Genomic DNA, 23,347 nt, shown 5'->3' on the forward strand with positions numbered 1-23,347 from the left:
GGATCTTAGTTCCCCTACCAGGAATCGAATCCATGCCCCCTGCAGTGGAAGTGCGGGCCACTGGACCACCAGGGAAGTCCCCTCTGATGCTTTTCATTGGAAATAATTTTACTTATTTAAAGTAAAATTGGCAAACCATGAAGTTTATGATTAATGGACCTAATGTATTTGTACAGAACATTCCACAAAATCTTTTCTGTTCTCTCCAAAACAAATAACAAAACACCCAGCTTCCTTTAAAATAAATAGCCTATAGCAGAATAACTCCTTCCACTAACATAGCATGTTTTAATATTAAAAGTACTTCAGGCACATCTTATATAATCATCCATACAATCATGTGGGCCCATATATATATTGATTGACACCTGTTTTCTCTTATCTGTGATTCCTTATTTTGAGGAAGTGTTTATTTAAGGCTCTTTTCCCTCTGCTCTCCTGAACAGACTGGATCATGGTAGGTTCTCCTATGTATTGATAAATAACTATCTGGGTATATCATGAGAGGGAAGAAGACTTAATATTTACTTCTAAAGCAAATTATTTGAAGAAATTAGTGTAGTAGTGTCCTGAAATATTCATTTTATATAGTCCATTCACAGTTTTACAGGAATTGTTTTAGATTTTTATGCTGGGCTTTGTCCTTTCTAACTCTACACTTAAGATATTGCACAAATGTGGCAAAAACTTGTTGAAAATAGACCTTAGCTTTCTTGGGATGCCAGTGCTACACACTGTTACTGTCTTATTCACTGTTATAATTAAGAGTCGAGTAATTTCCAGACATTCTTTTGTGTATAAAGATTCCAGTTTTTTGACAGCAACAAACCACTATGACTCGTAATCTAGGCAGTCAGTTTTCATCTTTGCATTTAGTAAATATTCTGTAATTGTCTGCTTCAGTTTATTTTGAGTGAGGCTTAAATTTGTTTGCTGAGGAATTAGTTACCCTCTTACAGAGCTTCTCAGCTAATCAAGTTTTTGATAGTTTTTAAAGTTAAAATTCAGAGCTTTGGAAAGAGCTGATAAAAGTAGATAAATATATAATACCCTTTTGGCTTCTTTATTTTCAGTGGGTAGATCCTTTAATAAAAGTATATGATTAAAATATGGTATCACCACAAACAAGTTATTTGCCAATGAGGGGCATTAAGTACCAAAACAAATACTGTTTTTTTCATAGTCATTTTTTTCCCTTTACTCACTTTTTTATTATATATCTGAAAACCATCTTAAAATTTGACTTAAATCATATCTCAGGAATTTCTAAGAAACACCTACCATGCTGTGATCTCTTTAGTTATAAAGAGACTAGAAGAAGAATTTCTATTTAAAGGAAGAAATGGTAGTTTCTTGGTCATTTATCCTTTTTTACAGATTGTGTCATAAAATAGTCTTAATTTGTCCAGAACACACTATTATGTCTCAAAATCAATCTGCTGAGGCCTCTTTATGTTTTTTTTGCTGAATATAATTAATATAGTTCTCTTTGAGAGAAGTTTACCTTCTTAGCATGATTTTAGAATACCATGTTACTTGCGTTAGCCCAGTGAACTGTATCTGCTTTAACTTGATGTTTTTAACTATTGCACTGGTTCTAGGGAACCCCAAGGAAGGCCCAGCCACCACAAGGTGCCTTTGAGCAGGGGTAGGTAGAGCTTCTCCATAGCCCAGTGTGCTGCTTTATTAGAGCCCTCCCCTGGCACGTGCATGCCCCTTTGTCTATAGTTCTGAGTGGGCAAAAGTGCGGACATCATGTAGAGATCCAGTTTAGGATATGTGGCTTTAAAAGTGGCCAAGTTGTTGCTGTTTTCAGGCTGTGTATGTATTTTTTTTCTCCTTTTTAAATTATCTGTTCAAGAGTTAAACCTTGAGCATTTTCTGCACCTGGCATCTCCCTTTGACAGCTTGTGGGAATCCCCACTCAGTTTCCAGGTTTGTTTTGTCAAAGGTGGAAACCATAAGTATTCTACCACAGTAAAACAATTAGGAAATACTGAGGGAAATCAACATGAGTGCAGAACCAAAGTACAAAGGTGAGTCCAAGAAACTTCATACCTGGGAGCTCAATATTTTATCTGTGGCGGAAACTTTTTATGTATTATTAAACAAAAGTAATTTTTGACACCAGGAGTCATCAAAGGTTAGAGTAGCTGGTCTTGGTCCTGTAAAGCCTATTAATTGCTTTTTCTAATAAATAGTTTTAACTCTTACTCTTCTGAAATGAACTTCATTGATAATAACTGCTACACATAAAACTTTTTAAAAAAGGCACCAGTGCACACGCATACAGGCTCTGAGAAGAAAAGTTTACAAAATGCTCATTAAGGGACATTACTGCTTCCATTGAAAACTGGTGGTTTGGAAGAGGTCATGCTAATACAACCCTATTTTTCTAGAATTACCGGAGGGGGTCAAGGAAATTGTAGTCAAACCGTAGTCAGTCTTTTGAATTCATCTGTGAGTCATGGTAGAGGATCATGGCTTTATAGCTACATGATTGGTCATTTCCAAAAAAGTTTCATTAGGTGTTTGTTATCTGTGAGGCAATTATGCAGAGAGTGCTGCAAGATCCTTTACTTGGCCTCTGTCCTGTTTTAACATTTTTTATTAAAGATGGCTTGCTTTGCAAATTTACAGGTAATTCAAAATTACAAGCAGAAATTCTCATCTAGAGAGAACTTCTTGAATCTCATCAGGATTCAAGAAGATAGTGTGATGTTAAACTTAATAGAAGAGTATGTTAAATTTTAAATAGAGATGAATGTAAAGTTCTGTATTTAGGTTTTCAACCTCAATTCTGGAGTTTATTAGACTGGTTTATGAGAGTTCATATAAAAACGATCATGGGTTTTAGATGATAAGTGTGAATTCTTGAGGTGTCATGCCTTCCCCTATTTGTAAAAGTCATGTTCAAAATGATGGGGCTTAATTATTGACGGGAGATGATTAGAATGGAGAAGGATCTGGAAATCATGAGGAAGAGTAAAGGGAAGTTTAGGATTCAACTTGGATAAGAGAGATTGAAGAAAAGTTTTGTCATTTTCAAATATTTAAAGGCTTTTTGTATGGAAGTAGGATTGGATTTATTGTATATATGTCTAGAATAAAGGGGACATCATATTTGGATTTAATTATGGAATTTTTTTGTTGAAAAGAGAATGGGCTATTCTGTGAGCTGTTAGGCTTTCCTTTGCTCAAGTTATGCCATGTTTAGCTTTGCCAACTGTTACGGAGATTATAGAATGCACTCCTTTTTCAGAAGGATGGTTCTATTTGATAATAATTAACCTGGATTAGGTTGTCTGTTAACTGTAGTTTCATGTTTTAAGGCAGACCCAAAAGCCTGAAAGTCAAGCATGTGGATACATTCATTACAAAGGGTTAAGTGGATGGGATATTATCCCATGAGGAGATACTGCCACCTTCTGTTCTAAAAATATTTTTGGTGAGACATTAGATAATATAATTAATCCTATTGCTTGAAGTAATAAATGGAGCCTCAAAGCCACCTCATCTTATAAAAAATATTTTAAAATATTTATACTTTTAGATCATATTATACATATACATATACAGTAAAGTACACAGATCCTAAGTGTACGATATGATGTATTTTTACATATTTACACACTCATCTAACCACCTCTTAGATCAAGATACAGAGTGTTTTCAGCACTCTAAAGATTCCTTCCTGCCTCTTTTCCACCTAAGCCTTCTATTAGGTAGTTTAGACTTCCAGAGATATTTTCATTAAATTATTTTTCCTTTTTTTCTACTGTTCTTTATTTTGTCATTTTGTGGTTTCTATCATCTCACTTTCCCTTGTGTGGAGCTTTCTTAATTTCCTTTCCTTGATTTGCTTCTGTACTCTTTTGAAAATAATGTTTTACTATTTTTTCTGATTAGCTTCTTTTACTAGTTTCCTGCTACGTAACAGAAGTTAGTGTATAAAGAGATAGTATTGTGTATTACTACAATCGCAATCTGAATGTGATTCACAGTTTTAGCTGTTAGCAGCTATGTAAGTCACATTACTGTGGTTGTGTCCTCATGTGTATAATGGGGATTAATAATAGTACCAACCTACTAAGTTGCAAGAAATAAATGGGTTAATTCATAAGAAGCACTTAACTAGTGCCATAAAAAAGAGTGTTCAGTGGATGCCAGCTATTATGTCATTTCTAAAGCTAATTTCAGAGCCTGTTTCCCTGTCTCTGCCTATTTAAGGATTAAAATGGTTATTTCAGAAGTGTATTCTACTTTTCTCATTTAAATATTTTTCAGCCATTGTCATTAGTTTTTACAGTAGTACAAGTTTTTATTTACAGGTAGTCCATAAATACGAGCACTTGTTTAAACAGAGTTGTCATGATTTTCTAATGTTTTCAGGTATAAAAAATTCAGCGCTTAGAATTGGGCAAAGAGTAAAGGGAAGTTTAGATCTTAAGATCTCATATGGAAACATTTAAAGATTCTATTTTAATTGTTAGATGAATTGAATATTTAATGATTACCTACTGGTCAAGACGCTGTGCTTGATTCTTTTGCTGATATATTTACAAGGCATTATCTTGTCCCTTAAGCAGCATTTTCAGCAGTTCCCTAGTTCTTTCATTTCTTCACATGTTTTGTAAATTGGCCTAGTACTATGGTGAGCATAGTGCTGAATAACTGAAATCCAACAGTCTTCACAGCTTATCACGCTGCAGCAGATTGTGGTAATTGGTGTCTAGACTGATTCCTTGGGACAGCATTTATTTTTCTCTGAGGAAAGAACAGGTTTTTTTTTCCTATTGACTGAATTCGATCACAGTTTTAAACTTCAGACTCCATTTAGCAATATAATAAAGTTGGGTGAGCTAGTGATAACTCTGGGAATATGTCATTTCTGTTTGTCATCTTTGATGAGGAATGTGATAAGCAGTAAGTTAGGAGTTTTGGGGAAAGTGTATTCCACATATTTTTTTGTCACAATAGACAGGACTTAAATATAGAAATCTAGTATCAACCGTTTCAGCCTCCTGATCATCCTCTGTCCCCATCGCATCCATCTTGCCAGCTGACAGCCGACTGGCTGGGCGTGTAGCCTATTCTAGCCCAGAAGTCTTTGGTGGAGTTTGTTACAGGGTGGGATCTAGATCCTGACATAGGATGTAGCAGATATGGGCCCGACTGATAAAGTGATTCTAGGAGCAAACAGGATGATATTACAGGAGGTATTAGAAGTTAAAGAGCATTCATTGTAAGTTTGATGATTTCTGAACATAAATCCTGCTTCTTTCTTGAGGTCATATAGTACACCACCCGCTTCTAATGTTCTTTCTGTAGGCCCTCAATGTTTTGAAATACTTCAAAAGTTTGGTGTTATTAATATTTTACATATTTTTTGTAATGGTCAAATCAGATCATTTAATTTAGTTTTCAGAGATTTATGGAAACTATTCCATTTACATCTTTTTCAAGTGGCTTAGTCTAACTTTTGAGGACATTTTGAGTTTTACAGATTTAATGTTTTAATGTGCCATGCAAATGTAAATCACCAAGGGTCTTCTGGGTAAAAATAAAATCTTTGTTAAAACAAAGATTCAAGAGTACGCTAGGCATTTTGTTTGGTTAATTAAATTCTAGCAGAAAAATCATTAAATGTTACTATAAAGTACTTTAACTTTTTGAATTAAGTGTTTTAAATGTAGTTTTTTACTTTATATTTTGTACCTTTTTTTTTTTTTTTAGGGGTATAATTGCTTTTGTACTTTTTTTTTAAAAAAAGGAAAATCTGCTATCCTTCCACCATGAGGAAATAAGATGCTGACACAGTTCTGATTTGGGAATTGGATATTAGAGATTGAAGCCCGTGAGATGATAGGTGCTTGAAAGGCTCAGTTGGGTAGAGGAGAGTTTCAGTCCTGGAGGAGGCTCACCAAGGACTGTGATGATTGTGAAGGACAAGGCTTGGCACTGTTGTTAAGGTCTGGACCGTAAAGAGAGAGTAGTCAATATTGTGGTGTTTCCTTCATCGTTATTTTACAATCACATTTGAATTAAATGTGCTAAAATCCAGCAGGCAATAAATTTGCATTTCTTGAAAAAAATAAATTTAGAAGAGATTTACGGAGGAGGTTACTGTAAAATGTAACTTATGAATATTTAGCCCGTTGTTCCCTAAAGTCTTTTAGTACTTCATTTACCACAGACTTCCTTTTCCTACTGTAAATTACACAGACATTACATGGTATAATATATATTGTCTTTGAACAAACTTTTAAACATTTTTTATTGATATGTTGAAGTCATGGTTTTCAACTGCATCATGGCATCAGAAGATGAGTTTAAGTCATTGCTCCTTCTACTTGTTGAATAACCAGGTTTTCATGATCCATAAAAAGTGAATGGTAATGCCTATATAACAAGAGAAATCAGGTTGTAATATATGCAGCACTTGGTGTGCTACATGTTAGAGGGCAGTGGTGGTGAAAATGTTTTCTCTCACCCAAAATGTCCCCACAGTGCAGGTTCCTAGGAAATGATGTGCCTTTGAAGACAGTGACTTTCATGTTTGGGATCTCAGACTCCAAACTTACATCTTCTGTGGCCTGGAAGGACACAGTAGGCACTAGGGGAACAGGCATACATTCACCCATGTCCCCAACCTTAGACATGAAAATCTTCCGGTTACATCTGGAAGGTAAGGAATGGGTGATTTTTTTTTTCATAGTTTTTTTTTTTTCTTTCTTTCTTTTAAAGCGGATTTTATAGTTGACAAGTTAAAAGATGTTTTCTGTTTTTTCTTTGGGCCAGAGGGGCTTTTTAAAAATTATTATCCTCAGGTTCTTTAAGACTTCTGGTTTTTCACTTTTCTGTTAAACATATAGTTATGAATAGATTAGCTTTAAAAAAATTTTTTTTGACAAAATGATGATTTTAGTGTCTAGTAGATTTGTTTGTGTTATAGAAACTTGTTTGTTTTAAGTTGGCATTCTTGGTTTTTTTAACCTCTGTCTGGATGTGATTAATTCTTACAAAAGTAACATTCAGCTGTAAAGTGGGAGATTTTTTTGTACATCTAAAAAAATCTTTCAGTGGAAAAGTGCATATGAAAATCTTCATTTTCTTCTCATACTAACCTATTATCTAGATTTTCCAGTAGTTATGGTGAGCACTTTTTTTTTTTTTAAGAGTTATTTTCTTCCACCTTTTCCTTACATACCTTTGGTTTTATTATTGCTGAGTATTTTCCTGGAACCCTTTTTAAAAAATCCTTCTGAACTGGGTGTAGCCCAGATACTTGAGCATACCTTCAATTGAACTGACTCTTGATGAACTGCTCATTCTCCGAATCATCTTGGCTAGATAGGCTTCTCCTATGCCTTCTCAGTATGATTGGCAATAATGCTTTTTATTTTATCTGAACTCTTCAACACATATTAGCATGGTTTTGACATTGAAAGCAAAAGGGAAGAAATCTTATACCAAAATCATCCAAAGCTGCCCTCCCTGTGAATTATGAGATGTGTATTAATAAGGCATGTTTTAGAGTCATTTTGTAACCCCAGAACACTTAGTCTATTTTATTCTACTATTAGTATTGACAAATGTAAGTACCTGTCGTCAGAGACCACCAGGAGCATACCTGTAGTTGAACAAATTGGATTTATTACTCATCTTAAGCAAAGAACACAGACTATAGGGAACCACGGGGTATCTCAGTAAGAGGATGTTATAAAGATTATATTATAGGATTTGGACTTTGGGTAATTGAGGTAAGGGTTCAAAGAAGTGAGGGCTATCACTCTTTTAGCATAAGAGAGATGTTTGGTATTTTGTAGGTTGTGCAGGACCTTGTTTTTGTTTCACGTCATCATGATCTCAGAATGACTTAATTTGATACAGATGTTTAGTGAGATTGTCCAACAGGAGAACAAAATGGTTTAGCTGTAAATGTCGGATCAGTTTTTAATAACATAGAGGCTTAGCTGTGAGCATCAGATTAGTTCTCAGAGATCAGCAACTGCTTCCCCCCCACCGCCCCCCAATAGCATTTAAGTCCAACTGGCTTCTCACTATGTAGGGACCAGCTGGGGGAGGTCAGGATTTAATAGCAGTGACCTGTTGGGTCTGTCACTTGAACAAGCTGCGGTGATACTGACAGGTATATTTTTACAAAGCAGAGAAATTGGGAATCATGCCAGTCTTCAGCTGGCTAGAAGTAATTACAGGTTTCCCCCACTATCCTAAAGTAGGACTCAGCTTGCCAGCGGATGCACAAAATAAAGCGCAGGTGCTCGCAGGCTACCATGGCTTGCTGCTGAGATGCTGAGTGTAGTTCCTAGGGAAGGCGCTTGGTGGCGCCACTCTTGTTGCTCAGGGTGTCCACTGCCTCTATCTCGGTTTTGCTGCAAAACAAATGCTTTTTGCCTTTTTTTGTAAAAGCAGAAATTCTCTTTGGATTTCTTTCTGTTAGCAAAAACAGGTACAAGCATACCTTGTTTTATTGTACTTCGTTTTGTTGCACTTCACAGATAGTGCATTTTTCACAAATTGAACGTTTGTGGCAATCCTGTTTCAAGCAAGCCTATTAGCACCATTTTCCAATAGCATTATTTTTTATTTAAGGTAGGTACATTTTTTTAAGACATACTGTTATTGCACACTTAATAGATACAGTATGTGTAAATATAGCTTAAGTACTGGGAAACCAGAAATTCATGTGAATTGCTTTATTGCAATATTTGCTTTATTGTGGTGGTCTGGAACCGAACCCACAATACCTTGGAGGTATGCCTGTACTAATGTAGATCTTTCATAAAAGCGAAGTGGTGTAAAGCAGACTTTGGAAAAGCACGGAGTACCTTTAGTGGGTAAAACCATGTCCTTTTTAAGAAATAAGATGAGTCAGTTTTGCTGCATTAATCTCTCTGGGGATCTTAGGGTTTATTTTACTAAATTTAGTGTCTAGGAATTAGTTTTTCATACTTTAGGAGTTCTTTAGATCTGGGAAGAGTCAACTGTTTATTTTCTCTGTTGTCTTTGTTAATATAATACATAGCAGTGTACACCAAAGGGATTTTAAAGGTTTTTAAGACTTATGAACACTGTTTAAAAAAGCCTTACAATTAATAATTATAATAATTGTAAAATTCTTTATGAACTCTCAGGTTGACTTAAGGCAAAAAAAAAGGACCATGTTTTGAAACTCCACTCTGTAGTTTATTCATGTGCATCAAAGATCACTGAAAAGAAATGTATATTTATTCATTTAAGTAATTGCTGTGCACTGTGTGCCAAGCTAGGTGCCAGGCCCTGGGTATGGAGGGGGGAGTCAAGCACTTATTCTTGTCTTCATGAGCAATACAAGTGATAGCTGGAGATTTTTGGTTTAAAAGCATCACTTTTAATGGTATCTTAATTTCATATACTAAAGTAAGCACTGTATTATTGTATTATAGTGCATAGAAAAATATCCCTATGATTAATGAGGTAGTTCTTACCATTTTTGTGATTTTGAAAGTGGTAGCTTTTAAAAATCATGTATTTGTGGAGCATCTGCTCATGCAAGTCTGGAGATAATTTTTTTTTAATGTGAAGGTCTTCAGAACAAAATTTGTCTCCTAGGAAACTGCAAGATAGGCTTCTTCTGTTGAATCTTTACCTTGAATAATAAACTGGGAGTATTCTTAATACTGAATCTTTTTGTCATTTGGTAAAAACTGAGTAAGTTTTAATACTAGAAAAGTTAGGTTTGTAATTAAGACTTGACTATAGGTACTTATTAAAAGTATAGAGCACATTAGGATAGTGTCACATGATTAGAGAATTCAAAATGTCTAGCTCCATTAGACAAGCAAGACACACTATAGGCAAACCAGTCTCTTTATGTGGTACTACTAGTTTTGCCATTGGTCTATAGAATATTCCTATAGAAATAAAGAATATAATCATATTTTGTCATTGAAATCTTCATGATAGCTTTGAATGTTTATGAGAATCTCAAAAACCTTTAAGAAAGGATTTAGATTGCAAAACTTTTGAACTCTTGATGCTTTTAGTAGAGCAGTAGTAGCATTAGAATATGGTTGATTTGGGCCAATTGTAGATGCCAGAATACATCTTCATGTAATTTAGGCACAAGGGTTTGTGGTACATTCTCTTGATTTAAAGTGCCCAGATAAGGTTTTGTAATTTAAAATTAAATCTATCTGGGCAGCAACCCATTTTCATGATCCCCACAAAACTCACTTTTCCTGTTGTTTACTATAACCAGTAGATTTGCATCTATGTTTTCTTTGTAACTATCCACTTACCATAAGGGTTGTTGTGAAGTAGTACCAGTTTACTATGTCTTTTTATAGTCAATGATGAGTGCAAGTCTGTTTGTAATGTGTCATTTTTTTTTCTATAAAAAAGGGAGGGGTAAATTCTCTGTTTGTGTATTGCTACCTTTAAAATATAGAATACAGGAATTCCCTGGTGGTCCAGTGGTTAGGACTCTGCGCTTCCACTGCAGGGGGCATGGGTTCAATCCCTGGTTGGGGAACTAAGATCCCGCATGCCACGCGGCACGGCCAAAAAAAAATTTTTTTTTAAAATAAAGTATAGGAGAATATAGTGTAATTGCTGTTTACAGTGGTTAAGTGACAAGGAAGAAGAAATCATTAATGTTGTCGAACCTCTTCTCCAGCTGCTCCAAAATTCTGGCTGCAGTCATAGTTTCTACTTGGGCAATCTTTGTTTTTTCGTCTGGGGTACTTTAAACATTACTCATCTGAGAGCAGCAGGTCTGGCTTTGAATCCCAGCTCTGCTATTGGGCAGGTCAGTCTCTCTCAGTATGCGCTTCCTCCTCTGTAAAGCGGAGCTCATGGTACCTACCTCACAGGGTTGTTGTGAGGGTCCCAGAAGTACGCAGAAGAAGGCACTTCTCATGTTGCAGGCATGAAGTAAATGTTGCTTAAGTCATATATGTGCTAGGAAAGATGCAGAAAGCATGGAGGGTGTAAAGAAAGTAACACATTTAAGTTAATTTGGTTTAAGAGGAGGTCGGAATTGATTAGGAAAGATATTATAAAGGGTTTATTTAAGAGGAGATTACTAGATCAAGAATTGGGATGGATTGTCATATATGATTATCCTATTTCAGTAGTGATTCTTAGGTTTAGATGTGTCATTGATAAAATTAATTGTATTGTAAGCCACATTTAAATAAATAACATTATATTGAAATGGAACTATGACTTATTTTTTAAAGCTTTATTTATATAAGTCCTCATACTTTATTTCCACTGTCATCTCAGAATCACAGCATTACCTTAAGGCAATAATTCACTCCCACCATTCCCCATGCACTGTCCCCAAAGTTCTGTTCCTTTTTTTGGTTGCTTGCTTGTTTGGTTTTTGAATAGACAGTACATTTGAATCTTTCCTGAGAATCACTAGCTGTTTTTTTGAGTTCTAGTTAGGTAAATTCATATTTGGTGAATATAAGATATACTAAGTTATTCTATAGATGCAGCAGAATTTTCTTTCCATTGCTACTTTTTACTAGGTTTATAATATCTTGAAAGGATATAATGGCCAAAAAAATGATACATCTCTGCGGTGTGAGTTATTTGGGCATTTTAAATAGACAAGTTAGATCAAGGTCACATACTCCATTTCTAGCAATGCAGTCACATTATAAGTTCTTACTTTGATTTTCTTCAGTCTTTGATTTTCTCCTTATATAGTTGCCTTTTCTAAACATGAGTAGTAAAAGAAAAATCATTCTTCAAGCACAGTTAAGGTTGAGAAACCTTCGCTCTGCCACATTACTTTGATTTTGTGTTTGGTATGATGGCTGAAGATGAGAATTAAAGACCAGAAACTGAGACCTTTGTGGTCCCACACACCCCAACATCACATTGGTCCCACAGAGCACAGACAGGCGGTGTTGCTGCAGATACCTGGTTAACCGGCATTCTCTCTCTGGGAAACACTGATGACACAACTTAGTGTGGTTGACTGGCAAAGAAATGTATAAACTGCGGTCATACGTGTGCACAGCTGTGTTCAGAATACAACCAAGAGACTGAAGCCCACTATCAGTATGTATCTTTTAAGAAGCGTTCTCACTAGTTAAAATGGGTTTATGTTGATTTTTCCACACCTTGTCCTGTCACCAGAAAGATGACAGATGATGAGTACAAATGCAGGCTGACTCCATAACAATTACTGACCTATATGTGGATATCACTTGCAACCTTGGCTTTATTAGCAGCACCATTTCCTAACCAACCAAGCTGAAGACCACATGCAACATTGTAAGATGCATTTTTTTCCATCAGTCATGCATGACGACAAGTATATTCTGTGTATCACGTGGAAGTGAGATTTGGAGAGAATTGTAATGTCTGGATTCACACATTCCTACCATGTGCCATATGGAAGGCTGAGATATATTATGATGCATCAGTGTTGGGGGAATGGAGGGGTGGAAAGGTAAGGAAAGAATTGGGTAGGATTAATGTTGAAGATGTTTTCTTGAGAATTTTCTGCCTTTTACAAGGGTAATAAACATTCATAAAAAGTTCAAACACTTAGAAGTAACAAGTCAGTGTCTTGCCCTCCCTGTTTCCAATCTCACATTCAGAGGTCATCACTATTCCATTAATAGTTTGGTGTGAATGTTTCTACAACTCTTACGCATATACAAAAAGATACTTTTTAAAAAAAACTACTGAAACGGGATTATGCTACATATATTCTTCTGCTGTTTGCTTTTCTCACAACACAGTATATCATGATCATTCTTCCGTCTCATTACTATTCCAGTCTTTTTAAAGTAACTGCTCTATAACATTACATAGCATGTATCTACCATAGCTTATTTTACCATTCTCAATGACAGACATTTAGGATTTGCAAGAAGTTTTACAAAGACAAAGTTGTGCACTAAGCTTCATTGTACCTTTATATTTGTTCCCACTTAAGTAAATTTTCCTTTAGGATAGAATCCTAGCAGTAAACTTGATGGATCAGAGCATGACCATTCAAACTTTTGGAAGATACTTCTGAGTTGTCCTCACCATCCTGGAGTCATTAACGATAAACTTTAAGAATGTTGTGATCCAGCCAAAAATTCTAGAGATACTGTAGGCTTAACATTTGAGGAAATTTCCACCATTTAAAAATGTAAGCTTATTTTTTAAAATTTATAAATAAAATGCACATATGGTAAAATCTTTTCTCCAGCACCATAGAGGGATGGAATGTGGATAATCCTTTTAAACTAATTTGTTTATTCCTGTGGTTACCATCAGAATTTAAAATATTTCTTGGTATATCTACCTGACACAGTGTCTCTTTACTACCTATCATGAAAGGTGAAGAATTTCAAGTACTTACACCACCAGCCTTGCCTTCTACATTCTGGGCTTTGTTATGAATTGTAGTTGTTTTGATAGTTTCCCATATAGCGTTAAATGTTCTTAGTTCTTTATTTTTGGGGGCCACCAACTTTAGGCAGCGTTCCTTGACTCACCATTATGTTACCTAAGGAAATCTGTGCCCCTCAATATCTTTTCTACTTATCTCCCTTTTATCTCTCCAAGGATTTTTAACCAAGGTTTCAGTTCTAAAAAAAAAATGAAACCAATAAGTAGAATTGTGAATATGAATGAGCCTGTTGATCTCAGAAACAAGTAGTACAAGCAGGTTTATAAAACTCTGTGGCAGTTAAAAGTTGTCCTACTTGAAGATTATCAAGATCAAGTGAGACTCTGTTTTCTTAAATCGATTGTCCTATAAACTGTTGAAAGTAATGCCATAATTAAGTTTGCTTTAGTTTTTCTTACAATTTGTAATTACTTTCCCTTCTTTCTTAATGGCACTAAAAGCCTTTATCGTAGCAAGTTTTTAAATTTTAATTTTGCAATTATAGTAAATGCATTTTATTTTTATTTTTGAAGATATTCTTCACCTGGTTCTCTGACTTCCTACTCTAATTTGGACTGATTGTCTTCTGTGCCTGTGATTGCAGTCATACTGGGATTTCTTTGCCTTCCCCTGTTAAGTCCACTCTGTTTTGTTTTTGTTTTTGTTTTTCAATTTAGTTAAAAATATACTCCCCCCGCCTCCCCACCCCCCTGAAACAGTGCTTGAGAGGTAAATTTCAAAATTCTGATGTCTGGAGAGGTCTATAATTTGCCATCATACTTGACTCATAGTTTGGGTTTCAGATTCTAGGTTTGAAATTCTTTTCCCTCAGGATTTTGAAGGCTTCCACTATGTTCTGTCAGTTCTGCTGATGAGAAGTCATATGCTATTCCAGTTCTCATTATTTTGTATGTAACCTAGTTTTCCCTTCTGAATGTTTTTTAAATGATCTCTTTTTTCCTGTGGACTTATTTTATTATTATTATTATTTTTTTACTGTGGGTATAGGTATAAGATTTTAAACTTCATCTTCATTGGCTCACTTTGATCTACAATCTCAAATCTTTATCCTAGTCAAAGGGTTTTTCTTCTTTGATTATCATTTCGTACTGTCTCTGCTTGTATTATGGAACTTGATATATGAATGTTGGACCTCTTGGAGCTATCTACTGTGTATTACCTCTTTCATATTTTCTGTTTCCATCTTTTGCTCCAAGTATTGGGAGATTTCTTCTATTTTATCTTCCAGAATATGATCTTCAATCATGCCCAATCTGTTATTCAGCCCTTCTGATGAAATTTTTATTTTATCCACTGCCGTGTTTAATTTCCAGGACTCCCTAGTGGTTCTCTGGTCTTTTCATTTTTCATGGTGGCCTGTTTTGTTGTTTGTTTTTTTGAAATGCATATACCCTTTAAAACTTTTAGCATAGTAATCGAGGTGTGTGTGTATGTGTGTATATGTGTGTTTAGTTTGGTTGGGTCTGTTCCTATTTGTTTTCCCTAGAATCACTTAATCTGTTTCTTTTTCCTGGTCTTTCTCTTTCCTCCTGTTTGATTTTTCTCAAATGTCCAGTGATCCTTGGTTGGCCAAATATTTGAATGAAGATTTGTGTTGGTTAGTATAAGTGGCTGTTTTTCATTTCTTTTGCAGTTGAGTAAGTCCACTGGCCCAAAGGACTCTCTGCTCGATAATAGACCTCACCGTGGACTCTGTGTGCGCACGTGTGCGCGCGTGTGTGTTTGTGTGTGAGCGCGTGTGTAGTGAGCTGTGTGGGGAAGGACAGTCTTGGAGTAAACGGGCAACTGCCACAATTGCCAAAGTAAGAAAGTAAGTGTGTTGTATTCTGAGATGCAGTGCTCAGTTTATTTCACCCTTGGGTGGATGGAACTACCTTCCTTTCTCCCCTTTCCCCCTCCCCTTTCCTCCTCCTCTCCTGTCTCATCTCCCCTCCTCTTTCCTTCTTTCTCTCCTCTCCCTTCTCCTTTCCTTCCTCCAGGGTCATAGTATGGCATTGGCACAAACTTTGTGCTGCTTTTCCCTCCAGCCTTAAGTCCTGTTCTGGGATTTCTTCCCAGACGTACTATTGCTTTGTTTTAGAAAGCCGTTGTCTGGCTTTAGCTGAGTGCAGCTGTTCTATATAAATGGGAAGGCAGGAGGAGGGGCCTGGACAAGTTGCTTTGTGGAGAGTTCTGTAATTACCCTCATTACAGCATCACAGCCTTTGTCACTGAGCTGTCCTGGAGCCTAGAGTCTTTAAGGCCCCAGCAGTCCTTTGTGTATTTTGTGTTTTATTTCTGTGCTATGGTTCATTCATCACTGAGCCCCATCTATTTTTGGAGAATTGCCCACATTTAGGTTGAAGTTTTTTGAAATTTTCATAACGTTTGTGGTCAGTGACCGTCGTGGGAAATAAGTGCATCCACTGTAAATCTTTCAAAGTAATTTAGGAAGGGGCTTGCATACATAATTTAACTTAGTAGTAAAATCATGATTTATTCCAAGACTCAATTCCTTCTTCACATTAGTGACCTTGAGACAGTTTCCCTTACATCCCTCCTGGTATTCTTCCTACTTCTATCATTTCTCCATTTCTTAAGAAATATTATACATTTAAGTTTTTAATCATGTATTTCTAGTTTAAGGTAATCCATGGCATTTGGGGGAATTTAGAGGTAAGTGATCAATTAAAATAACTGAAAGACACTTGAGTTAAACCTAGTATTTTTCCCATAGGTTTCTTTTTTCCTAGAAATGTGTTAATATTAATAAAAATAGAAAAAAATGTAGAGAGAATTTTCAAATATTTACTTAATAAATATTAAAAAAAAAGTGATTGGTTTTATCTCAGTATTGGAGACTGCCATTTAGTCTAGTGGAATTAACAGTATCGTCTGTCATCAAAAGTATTACCTGTCTTTCTTAGTTACTTAAAACACAGTCAAAATAATATAATAAAGGCAATGATGGCCCCCATTGTAGGTTTTCCAGTTCTCAGAGAGAAATGGCATTAGATCAAGTCTAATACTTAAGTTGGATGTTGGTAATTAGAACTCCGTGTTCTTTTTTTCTTGGGTCACTTGAAGACTGAAATTTAGCGAAGTCTTAAGAAGGCTCACTTGTGGGAAGTACTTTCAAATTGAACCATTTTCTGCTTTCCCATACTCTGTTCATGGTAGTGACAGCTCTTGCTGAATAACTAGCTCTACATGGAAATCTCTGTCCTTATGGTGAGCTTTTTCAGGGCAGAGATTGGATCAAAATAAGAGTTTTTAAAATTTGACTATTCAAAATGTGTGCTAGGCATGATGCTAAGTGCTTCATACATTTCATTTAATTCCTGAAACAACCCAATGATTGAGTAGTCCATTTTACACATGGAAATATAAAGGCTTAGCAAGGGTTAAGTAAATTATGTAAGATGGTAAATGACATTTGAGGTTTAAACAGATCAAGTTCACTTCAAATCTTTTTACTAATAACCACTGTATAGCACATGAGCACTAAACATTAGTACCTACGTGAATTAAATTATATTTAACATATCCTTTCCTTGATTCCAAATAAAACTGTTCTGACACTGTACCTGTGCGCCTGTTGGACAAAGCTCACTTTATCTTGTGGTTATTTCTTCCAGAGGGAAGGAAGTATATAGTAGATTGTAGGTGGAGATGAGAATTTTTGTGATTTCACGACGCTGCTCAGAGAGGAGGGCAAAATAAAACACTGATCTGTTTTTCCTAAGAACACAGTTTTGGTTTTTTGTTTTTTTTTCTCTGGGCTTTTCGTCATACATTCATTCATTCATTCAACAAAGTACAAGAAGATGGCAGATTTTAAAACACCTCCATGAGGAAATAATGGCATTCTTTATAATATGTTAAGTTTAATTTGAGTTGGCTTGGATTTTCACATTTCCTAATCAGTATTACTTGGTTTCCACGTTTCTAGAATGGTCAAAAGTTTTTTTTCTTTCTGAGATCTATGGGCAAAATTTTGAAAATTTATTATACGTCTTCATTTCATTTATAATGAGGCTTTGGCTGGATTCAGAATTCTAGATTCAAAGTTTCTCCCCCACGTTAGCACTATCAAGATTTTGTTCCTCTGTCTTCTTGCTGCCAGTGTTTTGATGAGAAGTATTATGGTAGTTGTGGAATGGCCCTCAGTTGGGTTTTAGCTGATATTTTTCTCATGATTGGTTTTGGTTTTATGGGATTTGGGGAGGTAGATCACAGAGGTGAAGTGCCATTTTTATCACGTCAGAGCAAGAGGGTGTATACTGTCAACATGACTTGAGGTTGACTTTGGGCAGCAGGTTGAAGCAGTGTTTGTCACCGTTCTCCAGTGAAAGGCTACTCTTTCTCCCCCTCTCCGTACAGTTCTCTCTGAAAGGAAGTCGTGAAGCACAGCCCACACCAAAGGGGCTGGGAATTATGCTCCACGTCCTTGAGGGTGAACCTAAGTTATTTGGAATTTTCACGTATGAGAAATTCAGCTCTTCTCCCCCTCTTATTTATTATTTATTTATATCACTATGGGCTAATGAATATTTTATTGGAATATGTTTTCACTATGATGGAAACTAGACAATAGGACCAGCTCCCAGTTGAGGTTTTCTCCATTATCTTATTTCTGCTTTGAAACAGAATTGAAGATAATTATCAAGATCCAATGGGAGTGTAATGCCATATCAGAATATTCATTTGTAGGAAGAGTTTTAGTTATAGGTAGAAATTACACAATGTGCTGGGAATCATGTGATACATACTTACCCCAGCAGTATTTAGGGGTTCCCATAACCCTTTTGTTCTGGTACAGGTAAATTTCTATAACCTTGCCATCGTTACCTTCCTTTCTTCCAAGAGGTGAATAGTAGTAGATGGAGAGGATTATATAGGGAACCACATTTACCACAAGTGTGCACATATACCCAAGAATAGTCTGGCAAAACTCAGAGATTCAAAGTACAGTTGATGCTGTGCATGGCCATGATTGCCATGGGGTTAATTAATTCTACTTTGACCAAGATTATGTGTTGCTTTTATGTATCTAAACTTCAACTTAAAAAAACAGTCTCCTTAAGATGGCCAACTGGGTGAACCATATTTTTTACCTTGTTTTCAGAAGGAAGGCTTACTCTAGAAGTACCCTAAAGTATCATTCTAAGTGGTTTTGCTTTTTCTTTATTAGAGTTTCAGTCATGACTTCTCTTCATTCTTGGCCAAGGTACCTGCTGGCACTGATGACTTTACTATTAATGTCGCAGAGGTACCGCACTTGCTGGTAGCCCTGCTCATTCTTTTAAAGGAGTTTTTGGGTTTACATTTTCTTTCTAGTTTTTCAAGCAATGGCTCTATGCTTTTCTTCTTGATCCTTTAAAAGAATATTGTATCATCTGTATATTACTATTGAAATATGAATGTGTGCAGAAATGTTTACTAGAGAACTTTGACTAATTACGCACGTGCTCACACACACACACACACACACACAGACACATACACATGCGCACACACGCACACACCAGTGTACCCTTTCTTACAAAGGACTTTGTGGCTGGTTTCTGCGTTGTGTGGGACACCAAGTATCTCCCATCGCAGACAAATGGCTGAAGTGCTTTGATACATTGATTGTTAACATCCAGCAACTGGGGGAGTACAACAGCAATGAGGCTGAAAGAATAGTTGGTTGTTGCATTCCTTTGCTTTAATCTGCTTGGATAAATATTCAACAAAATAGCCTTGTACTTTTTTTGAATACTTTAAATTTTTAATTGGACTCAGAAATTATATACTTAGTCATATATTCATAATTTTTTTCACTTTATGCCAGAAGTAGTTACATGGCATTAATCTTATGAGATGTATGTTTAATTTCAATTTTTAACCTACTTGACAATTTCATTTAGGTCAGCCTTTGTCAGTACCATGTAAATACATGGTACAAATAAATAGAAACCATTTTACTTGCATACGCAAATTAAATATGTTAAGTTAAGTAGAAGATGGGCAAATTTATGATGTGTCTACCCCCTATGCCATTTGAGTTTGTTTTTATTTGTATACTGGATGCTTTTCTGACACCGTATGTTTAACTGTTTTTCATAACACTTTCCTGTGTTACCATTCGGCTATGTCAAATCCTTACATTTTGCCATACTTATTTCTGAATTTTAAAAAGAAGTACACATTACACACATTACAGATATGGTTAAAGGTCCCTTTAGTTGCTCCTCTCCTGCTCCAGAGGTGTCTGCTGACCTGAATTTAGGTTCATCATTGCCAGACCACATACTAAGCTAGCATTTCAAAATTTCGCAGATTGGTCTTTTGAGGGACTTGGAAGTATTCTGAGAAAAAAAAGGCTTGTGGTCAAATTTTCACCTACAGATTTGTAATACATATTGAAAGCACTGAAGACTCTCAGACATGAAAAGAAACTTGTCAATTTTTAAAATTCAGCATTGCCCAGCTATTTGACCAGCGAAACCCTTCACCCATGATTCTGTGCACTGTTGTTGCTTGGAATATGCTTTGTGTAAACACTGCCTAGAGGTGTACTCTTTCCAAAATTTATTTTCCATTTAATTTTATAGTTTTTTACTAATGTAACTTTCTAGATTTAAATGACAAAGATAGTAATTACTTCCAGTTGATGTTCAGTGTTGGATCAAGTTTAAAATCATTCTGCAAAAAAGGAAGGTAAAAATGTTAATAAACTGCATATTCATTGACCAACATACAAGTTACTTATGCTCCTTAATTTTTTAAATTCTTGATTCCGGTGACCTACTGAAGTGTTTGGCTATGGACCATGGCTACACATACCCTTTGCCTTGAACTGATCTGTTACATTTTATGTTCTTGTGGCTGGAAGTAGCTTGAGTTTGTTAATGTTTGACACACTTTCTTGAATAACAGTTCTTCAGCTGTTAATGTTGTACAAGGTGGTGCTTAAATTTTGTTTGCTTTTTTTCCTTCCTGTATTAGAAAATCTTGGTGCTTTTTGTAAGCTATGTATAAAAGAAATTTTCCTTAAGATTTGTTCATATAATGGTCTGATCCAGGAAAAATAAAATGGGAAAATGGACACTATTTCTGACCTTCAAATAAAACTCTGTATCTTGATTTTCAGACTGTTCACCCGAGGCTTGGGGGCATATGCATTGTCTTAAGGCAGGGCTGTTTACCTGTGTAGGATAATAGGTCCCTTGGGATCTGGCGAGGTTGTGGAGGAGAGATGAGGTCCTTGAGAAATGCACAGGGGCACAGAGTTTACATACAATTTCACAGAGGCCAGGGGATCTCCCCCCATAAGGGAAGAGTGCAAAAACAGACCTTGTTCCCTTGTTGGCTCCTAGCCTCACTGCACTGCACTGTACGATTCTGAGATTGGAAATTATCAATCAACAGGAAGACTCCACTTTCTACAAAAGTAAGTCTAGAGCTGTTCACCAAACAGCGAAGGACCTAACCATCTATCCTGTTATTCTTAGAATTTTAGGGTTTATTAAGGAGTCTCTGCATTATATTTCTAGGATCTCCTTTAACAACAACAACAACACATTAAGCATTTTGTCATTAGGAAAAATCTTTTTTTTTTTTTTTTTGCATTCTGCACCTTCCTATTTCAAGCATAGTCATGTAACTTTGTTTTTAAAAGAGGTTTTTTTCCTGTTTTTATTTTGTGGAGAGGGTCTCCAAAAAACCTGCATTGTTTGCTGGCTTAATTTCAGTCTATATTCAGAAAACTTTTTTATTCTAAGTATTAACTTTCTTGGAAGTTATTGTACCTGGACTGTGTGATTCCACAGATACTTCCCCAGTGTTCAATTCTGTTTCATTTGGCGATCACATATTTTAGAGGTTGAGCACACGTAATAGAAACCCAGTAAATGTTGCTATTGAGCACACTTATTTTGAATTAGTGAGCAAGTGAAGATAGATCCATGTGTGAAAGTATAATCAAGTGGAATAAGTAAAATTGCTGTTTACCTCCCCATTTGGTATAAGTTCTAATGCACAATTAATGGTGGCTTTCTGCAAGTAATTATTATGAAGTAATAAGCTAAACAATTCTGGCATGTCAGACACAGGTTAATCCCCAAAGCAGTGCCACCAGTCGCCCAGAGATGCTAATTCTGTCACTATTCATTTAGCTAGGACCCTGAGGGGATGTTTAGCTAGCAAAGAAATGATGCAGAACTCATTGCCCTCAAAGCTTAAGCTCTGAGAGTAACCCAGTATGGTTAGATTAATTTGGAATTTCTTTGGGTGGAGTTGGGTCATGGTTGCCACATTTAACAGGACCCTGGTCTTCGAAGTTAATCTGGTTACTTCTCAGATAGTTAAAAAGTAATTCTTTTTTATGTGTTTATCTTTAGATTTTACCCCTAAATTCTCTTCTTGTACAGTTCTGAGAGATGGAAAGGTGTGTAGAAGTTTGCCTTCTACACCCTCCTCAGTTACATTTGAGCAAGCAAAATTTGACTGATAAGTGAAGCAAAACAAAAGGACCTCTTCTGCCGCTTCATTTGGATGTTATATTTAGTGAGGTGAAGGGAAGATTGGAATGGGAAGAAGGCAGTCCCGGCCACCTCTGGCCACTGGCCTAAACCCTTTTAGGCCTCAGTTTTCTCTTGTAAAAATTACAAGGCTGTATAACTTTGTAGGTCTTCCCTAGCTCAAGTATCAATTGAAGGTAATTTTTTTGTTGTTGCTATTCATTGTGTAACTGAGATAGGGAATAAAAATAATATGATTATGGAAATTCAAGGAGAAACTTTCTTTAAAATGTCCAATTACAGTCTAAATCAGTGTTGTCCAATAGGACTTCTTGAGATGATGGAAATATTCTGTGTTTCTGCTGTCCAGTGTGCTAGCTGTTAGTCACAGGTGGCTGTTGAGCACTTGAAATGTCGCTAGTGTGACTGAGCGACCTAATTTTTAATCTAAATTAAAACATTTAAATAGCCACAGGTGGCTGATAGCTACTATATTGAACAGCAAAGGTTAAGTTCTTAAATATTTATAAGCATTCAAAGGGAATGTCACGTGTAGATTTATCATGACAGTCTTGTTTTTTTATTTGATGATTTGCAACTGGGATATTTTAGAATTTGGCAGTTGTACCTCCAAGTCTCAATACTGAAATCTTTCTTTAAGCATAGCCTCCATTTCTAGTTGCAGTATGGCCGAGCTACTTGTTACCTTTCCTGGGGATCTTAGAGTTTTTACTTGGTAACTCTGTGCCCACGTCGCTGGCTTCTTAAAGCTCTGCCATCCTACTAAGGATTGTATGTGTTTACTACAATCTACCTTTAGACTCCTGTCAGTCCCCTGCAGGGCTCCACGTTTTCCTGTGTTAGGCTCTATAGTATCTGGAGGAGGTTTGGTGTTGTTGAGAGTTTTATCTTTGTATTTTTTATGGGCTTGATTCTGAAACATTTAAATGCCACTTTAAAAAATACTTGGTCTTTCATTGGCAAGAAGTTTTCAGTCCTAAAATCTTGAGCCATTAGCAAGATGTTTTTAGTACTAAAATATCTAGGTCAGTAGGCCAATAAAAAACAGTTGTCACGTGAATGAATTTTCCATTAAGTCTGTATTAATTGCTTCAGCACTGCAAATACTACAGTCTTGAAATTTCCATGTTTGGGGATAACAAAGAACTTTGAATGGTTCTATCCTGAAATTCTGGACCTTTGAAATGATAAAAATTATTTTAAAGGTGTTCTTTAGGGTTAATGGTTGAAATTGATAAGCCATGTGTTTGGGACTCAGTCATTTTTCTGTGAGATAATAATTTATATAAGATTAAGTTTTTATATATAGCATGCCAGGTCACAAAACCCATATTATCCTTGAAACTTAATTCAGCCATAGCAAGTCCAAGAGCTTTCAACGAAAACTTTCATTCCCACTGAGGTTCTG

General features: G+C 35.9%; 1 protein-coding gene across 4 annotated transcripts in view; it reads left to right on the plus strand.

Annotated features, from left to right (window-relative positions):
• WDR33 (WD repeat domain 33) overlaps positions 1-23,347 on the plus strand; it is a 99,981-nt gene that overhangs the window by 52,168 nt on the left and 24,466 nt on the right. The window contains exon 8 of one of the 4 annotated variants that reach the window (XM_082465673.1): positions 10-14,618. The exons of the other annotated variants lie outside the window; for them this stretch is intronic. Coding sequence (XP_082321799.1) covers positions 10-125 — 116 coding nt within the window. The 3' untranslated portion in view covers positions 126-14,618. Of the gene's footprint in view, positions 1-9; positions 14,619-23,347 lie in introns of those variants that run through there. 4 annotated transcript variants of the gene reach the window in all.

Source organism: Balaenoptera physalus, assembly GCF_965194825.1.
Source record: "Balaenoptera physalus genome assembly, chromosome: 6".
Classification (NCBI taxonomy): domain Eukaryota; kingdom Metazoa; phylum Chordata; class Mammalia; order Artiodactyla; family Balaenopteridae; genus Balaenoptera; species Balaenoptera physalus.